This window comes from Bos mutus, chromosome 4 (genome assembly GCF_027580195.1).
Source record: "Bos mutus isolate GX-2022 chromosome 4, NWIPB_WYAK_1.1, whole genome shotgun sequence".
NCBI lineage: Eukaryota > Metazoa > Chordata > Mammalia > Artiodactyla > Bovidae > Bos > Bos mutus.
In genome coordinates, this window is record NC_091620.1 from 2,117,805 (window position 1) to 2,125,302 (window position 7,498).

At 45.8% G+C, this 7,498-nt stretch overlaps 1 protein-coding gene across 1 annotated transcript; it reads left to right on the forward strand.

Annotated features, from left to right (window-relative positions):
* The first annotated feature begins 2,737 nt into the window (after nt 1–2,737).
* Nucleotides 2,738–5,205, forward strand: LOC138987653 (uncharacterized). The gene is made up of 2 exons (XM_070369927.1): nt 2,738–2,753; nt 2,930–5,205. Exons 1-2 carry the CDS (start codon nt 2,738–2,740, stop codon nt 5,203–5,205), a joined length of 2,292 nt encoding a protein of 763 aa, XP_070226028.1.
* Nucleotides 5,206–7,498: the final 2,293 nt, after the last annotated feature.

Genomic DNA, 7,498 nt, shown 5'->3' on the forward strand with positions numbered 1-7,498 from the left:
GGCAAAGGAGCTCCAGGTGGGAAGCTGGAACATTTTACCTGATTCCATCCTGTGATCACTGCTCTGGGTGGATTTCTCCTTTCTACACTGAGCAGATCTGATGGCCGTTGAGCTGCCTTTGGGTCTATAAGTGGGAAAGGGTCCAAAGGGACTTTCTGGAAGCAGGAACACAAATCACATGGCATAAACTCAGTTTAAAGCTCTCAAGGCTTGTTTTGCCCATGTGGATCTCCTCATTGTGGCTGTCATAACTGTGGCCCAGAAAACCACTCCGGCGGTCTTAGTGAAATGCCTGGTCTTGTTCTCCCTGGTCTGTTGCTGGAGAACAAACAGAAGATGCTGGAGCTGGTGAGGGATTGATGAGCGTCTGATGCTGAGCCTTCATGCACAAACCCTGAGCGCCCCCGATGAAGCAGGCAGGGAGGGTTTTTAATCTGACAAAGTAGCACACCAGCTGCTTGATTTCCAAACGGCCTTCTGAATAGCCGGGGCTGCATGCAGTCGGTTGCCTTCCCTCCTCCAAAAGGCTCTTCTGCTTTTGAAATGAAATAGAAGCAAGTACACAATAAATACAAATCCGGGCTGTCTGGGAGCTCCTGGTGTATTGATTTGAATCCTAGAAGAATAAATTGTCATCCTCTTTGGCTTATTTGGGGATTATATTTCACCACTAATTAGAGTTCACCAAGGAAGTGTTCCTTTGACTATAAAGAGTTCTTGGACCCTGGCAGGTTCTAGAAAGTGGCTTTGCTGAAGGGGGGTGAAGGCTTCTTGCAGCTCAGGCTCCTTGGTGCTGGGTGAGGCTCTTGCACTCGTGTGTTGTAAGCACTCGTGTGTTGCAAGTGACGCTGCAGAAATGGCACATTGCTGTTTTCTTTAGAATTAAAAAAACAAAAAACAAAAAAACCCCATGTAATCTAACAAAATGGACACGGTGTCCTTAAAGCAAAGGGAATGTTCTTGGCCCACTATTGCTTGAAATTGACTTCACTGTTGATAGAAAGCTCTGCTGCTGGATATTTTTTTTTTTTTTTTTTGGTTAATGGTGTTATCATATCTAAATGGCAAATGTGATAAAGTCAATATAACTTGTGTTGACCACAGGCCATCTCATTATTCAGGATAGATTGCTTTTAAGAGCTGGGCTGGGAGAGCGTCGCCCTCCATTTTGTAACATCAGTGATGGCACCTTGATGAATTTTAACACCAGTTGGTTTAAATGCAAATGTTAAAATAAATAATTGCTTTGCTGCAGGCGGACACTGAGCAGCCTGAGAATATTTTCCTGTGAGGCACATGGACAAGATGGATGCTTTAAAGGAAAAGCTTGACGTGTTATCAATTATTTCATGTAGAAGAATTAACAGGAAAAAACACTTGTTACAGCAATCTCCTCTTCCCCATTGCACAGCAGGAGGCCGTTGTTCATTTGACTGGCAAAGCTTCATGACTCCTCCTGTGGACGGTGTTAATGGTGTTCCCACATTTAATACAACTTCTTAGACCAAATGTTACTCCTGTATGTGTTAGATGTGGAGCAAAGACCTCGCTTTACGGGGTGTGTGTGTTTTCCTTCTTTCCCACACTAGGCCACCCTCTAGGCAAACTTAATTTCTGTTTTCTGAATGTGTCTTTAACTTTCAGGCTTCCTATTGGCACAGGCAGGGGGCGATCCCCCTCCCTCCCCTCCAGCTTGCTCCATGGGGTCCTTCTCTGGACAGGGGAGAAGGGTCAGACTACTTCCAAAGGAGGTGGGGGCAGGACCGTGCACTAGTGAGACTCAGTAAGAGACGGTTCAGCACCACGGTGACCAGTTTGCTCTGCTTTCAGACAGCTGTTTTCTGGCCAGGTGTTATCTCTTCTTCCTTCCTGGACATTCACATACACATGCGCACATACAGCCATGACCACACACACACACACACACACACACTCTGGTCCGCTGGCTCCTGACTCCCTGCCTTCCCGGCCATGCTGTGCTCAGACTGTTCAACAGCATCTCCATCCCTCTGATGTGATCCTAGGAGTCTTCAGTTGCTGGACCAGCCCGGGGGGCCTGGCTCTGGGAGGGCCCTGGGGTTGCCATAGGCAGCAGAGGGCGGTGCCGACTGGGGCGTGCGTGATGCCTGCGGGCTGACACGTGACTTCAGCGCCCCCTCTCATCACAACTTTCTGCTCATCTGACATCCTGTCTGCTCTTGCGCCTTTCTTGGTCTTTTCTCTTTACAGATTGTCCATTCTAGAAGGGGGAGAGGTGGAGGGTGAGTCAGTTTTCCACGGAGAGAATGGAACTGCCCATGAACACATGGTGTTTCGGGAGGTTTCTGAGTGGAGCAGTGGAACTTGAGGGGCATCTTGGAGGATGAAGTAAATAAACGGGCCGAACTCTGTAGGCTGAGGGTGGGGAGTACGACAAACAGAAGTGCAGAGAAATATTCATGGGAAGGTGATGAAAAGAGGGTGAACTAGGTGCTTACACTCAGAGCAGGACAAAAAATATCAGTAGAAGCTGCAGTCGGAGTGTGCCTGTAAGGAACGGGCTCATAGCTTCTTGGTCTTTGGCTGAGGGAGTAAAGGGTGCAGAAGAATCTCACCCAGCTGCCCAACCTGAAACAGAGTGGGGACCGCAGAGAAAAGACTATTGAGGAAAGATCCGGGAAAGAAAACCATCGACTCGCGGACTCTCTCATTAGATGAGCTCTGCAGGAGAACACGAGACAAGCAAACCAAGGAAGCGATGGCGATGGTGTGCTGTAAGATGGCGCAGACAAGGCACCACCACCACCACCAGTAGTACCAGTGCTGCTGCTACCGCCGCTACTACCGTTACCACCACGGCCACTACCACGAGTACTGTTACTGCCATCACTACTATTACCACTCCCACCGTTGCCACCGCTACTATCAGTATTGCTACCACTGACACTAGTGCCACTGCTGTCTACCATCACCATTAGTGCCACTGCTACCATTACTACCATTACCAGCACAACTACTACTATCTCTAGTACTGTTACTGCAATTACTACCATCACCATTAGTACCACTGCCACCATTACTACCATTACTACTATTACCAGCACACCTACTGCTATCACTAGTACTGTTACTACCATCACTACTATTACCACTCCCACCATTGCCACCACTACTATCAGTATTGCTACCACTGACTCTAGTGCCACTACTATTTCTACCATCATTACTACCATCACCATTGCTTCCACTGCTATCGTTACTACTATTACCAGCACAACTACTACTATCACTAGTACTGTTACGACCATCACTACTATTACCACTCCCACCATTGCCACCACTACTATCAGTGTTGCTACCACTGACTCTAGTGCTGCTACTATTACTACCATCATTACTACCATCACCATTAGTGCCACTGCCACCATTACTACCATTACCAGCACAACTACTACTATCTCTAGTACTGTTACTACAATTACTACCATCACCATTAGTACCACTGCTACCATTACTACTATTACCAGCACACCTACTGCTATCAGTAGTACTGTTACGACCATTACTACTATTACCACTCCCACCATTGCCACCACTACTATCAGTGTTGCTACCACTGACTCTAGTGCCACTACTATTTCTACCATCATTACTACCATCACCATTGCTTCCACTGCTATCATTACTACTATTACCAGCACAACTACTACTATCATTAGTACTGTTACGACCATTACTACTATTACCACTCCCACCATTGCCACCACTACTATCAGTGTTGCTACCACTGACTCTAGTGCTGCTACTATTACTACCATCATTACTACCATCACCATTAGTGCCACTGCTGCCATTACTACCATTACTACTATTACCAGCACAACTACTACTATCCCTAGTACTGTTATGACCATTACTACTATTACCACTCCCACCATTGCCACCACTACTATCAGTGTTGCTACCACTGACTCTAGTGCCACTACTATTTCTACCATCATTACTACCATCACCATTGCTTCCACTGCTATCATTACTACTATTACCAGCACAACTACTACTATCATTAGTACTGTTACGACCATTACTACTATTACCACTCCCACCATTGCCACCACTACTATCAGTGTTGCTACCACTGACTCTAGTGCTGCTACTATTACTACCATCATTACTACCATCACCATTAGTGCCACTGCTGCCATTACTACCATTACTACTATTACCAGCACAACTACTACTATCCCTAGTACTGTTATGACCATTACTACTATTACCACTCCCACCACTGCCACCACTACTATCAGTGTTGCTACCACTGGCTCTAGTGCCACTACTATTTCTACCATCATTACTACCATCACCATTGCTTCCACTGCTATCATTACTACTATTACCAGCACAACTACTACTATCACTAGTACTGTTACGACCATCACTACTATTACCACTCCCACCATTGCCACCACTACTATCAGTGTTGCTACCACTGACTCTAGTGCTGCTACTATTACTACCATCACCATTAGTGCCACTGCTGCCATTACTACCATTACTACTATTACCAGCACTACCACTGCTATTACTACCGCTGCTACTGACACTAGCCCTACTACTGTCATTACTACCGCAACCACCACTGCTAACATTACTACTGTCACTACTACTACCACCTCTATTATTGTTACTATGACCAGTAATACTACCATCACTACTATTACCACTCCCACCATGGCCACCACTACTGTCAGTATTGCTACCACTGACACTGGTGCCACTACTATCATTACTACCATCACCATTAGTGCCACTGCTGCCATTACTACCATTACTACTATTACCAGCACTACCACTGCTATTACTACCGCTGCTACTGACACTAGTGCTACTACTATCATTACTATCACAATCACGACTACTACCATTACTACTGTCACTGTTACTACCACCACTACTATGATTACTACGACCACTAATACTACCATTACTACTACCATTACCACCACTACTCTCAGTATTACTGCCACTAGTGTCACTGCTATCATTACTACCACCACCATTACTACCTCTCTTACTATTGCAACCATTACTAGTATTACCGCCACAAATACTACTACCTCTAGTACTGTTACTCCCAGCCCTGCCTCTACTGTTGTCACCACCACTGCCACTATTACTACTGCCATCAATATCACTACCACCACCATTACTCCCTGTCCACTGTAACCACATCTGGCTTTTACTATGACTCAAGCACTCTGCTAAGCACCTTAGTACCATGTTTAAAATCCTCTGTGCAACCCTGTAGTAAAGGATTCTTTCCTGGTTAAGGTTGAGGAATCCGAAGTCTCAGGAATTAATCTCGAGCTCAGCAGTCTATTGGTCTTCCTGCTGGTTCCACCTAGATCCTGATACCCATAGGTGGAGCTTCCCTGATAGCTCACTTGGTAAAGAATTGCCTGAAATGCAGGAGACCCTGGTTCAATTCCTGGGTCTGGAACATTTGCTGGAGAAGGGATAGGCTACCCACTCTAGTATTCTTGGGGTTCCCTTGTGGCTCAGCTGGTAAAGAATCCACCTGCAATGTGGGAGACCTAGGTTTGACCCCTGGGTTGGGAAGATCCCCTGGAGAAGGGAAAGGCTACCCACTCCAGTGTTCTGGCCTGGAGAATTCCATGGACTGTACAGAGTTGAACACAACTGAGCAACTTTCACTTTCACCTGTAGGTGACTTCTGATCTTTCTCCCTAGACTGGGTTACTCCACTCTTTGGTTTACAAGTTCACGTCTTCGCCACCCATTGCCCAGTCCATCATAGGTGACTTCTGGTCTCACTCCCTGGACTGGGTTACTCCACTCTTTGGTTTACAAGTTCGCGTCTCCACCACCCATTGCCCGGTCCATCATGCAGGGCCAATAGTTGTCTGTACTGCACAGGCTCTGTGTGAGCTCAGCAAGCGTCAGCCTGGAAGGAAAGCCTAGTGGAAGCAACAAGGCCAGAAAAGGACCCCAGAGCCTGACAAGTAACAGCAAAACACTCATGAGGGGTCCATCTTGCTCTCCCATCACGGCATGCCTGGTCTTGTGCTCTAGTCTTTTGAGGGAACTGATTTCTCTCCGTGACTGAACTTGAAGTGAGTGATCTTTAGGGTTTCCGAATCCTTATCCAATTGCTGTCTTCATCGCTGCAATTGGCTTTTGTCGATTGCACCACCTTCTAGCTCTGTGTCTAGAACATAATAATACTAACAAGTATTTCCAGTGAATGACTGTGTGCTCCCGCCTGGTTTTTATGGACTCTGGACATTGCACTTGGATCTTGGACTAGGATTCCTTGATTTTTGTCTGCCCTTCTCCCTCGCCTGTTCCTGTATGTTCCCCACACTCCCGACTCCTTAGCTCCCCACATTAATCCCCTGCATGGACCCATCTTTATTATTTTTGTGTGCAAATCTCAAAAATGACCAATGCTCGGCTTTGCATGTGTGCTCCAAAAACCTCATTCTGCCCAGTTTTGCATGATGTCTGACCTGGACATTGGGAATCTTGAGATCCCCCACTCCAGTTCTTTATTTAAATTTTAAAAAATTTTATTGAAGTCTAGTTGATTTACTAGAAGCTTCCATAAGCCTCTTATCCTTATTCATCAGAAGGCAGACAGAATGAAAACCACAGTTACAGAAAACTAACCAAACTGATCACATGGACCACAGCCTTGTCTAACTCAATGAAACTATGAGCCTTGTCTAACTTAATGAAACTATGAGCCATGCCGTGTAGGGCCACCCAAGATGGACGGGTCATGGTGTAGAGTTCTGACAAAATGTGGTCCACTGGAGCAGGGAATGGCAAACCACTTCAGTATTCTTGCCTTGAGAACCCCATGAATAGTATGAAAAGGCAAAAAGATAGGACACTGAAAGATGAACTCCCTCGGTCTGTAGGTGCCCTATATGCTACTGGAGAAGAGTGGAGAAATAACTCCAGAAAGAATGAAGAGATGGAGCCAAAATGAAAACAACACCGAGTTGTGGATGTGCCTGGTGAGGGAAGTAAAAGTCTGATGCTGTAAAGAGCATAGGGACCTGGAATGTTAGGTCCACAAGTGGAGGTAAGTTGGAGCGCTCAAACAGGAGACGGCAAGCGTGAACGTCGACATTCTAGGAATCAGCGAACTGAAATGGACTGCAATGGGTGAATTTAACTCAGATGACCATTATATCTACTACTGTGGGCAAGAATCCCTTAGAAGAAATGGAGTAGCCTTCATAGTCAACAAAAGAGTCCGAAATGTAGTACTTGGATGCAATCTCAAAAATGACAGAATGATCTCTGTTCGTTTCCAAGGCAAACCATTAATATCACAATAATTCAAGTCTATGCTCCAACCAGTAACGCTGAAGAAGCTGAAGTTGAATGGTTCTATGATGACCTACAAGGCCTTCTAAAACTAAGACCAAAAAAAGATGTCCTTTTCATCCTAGGGGACTGGAATGTAAAATTAAGAAGTCAAGCGATA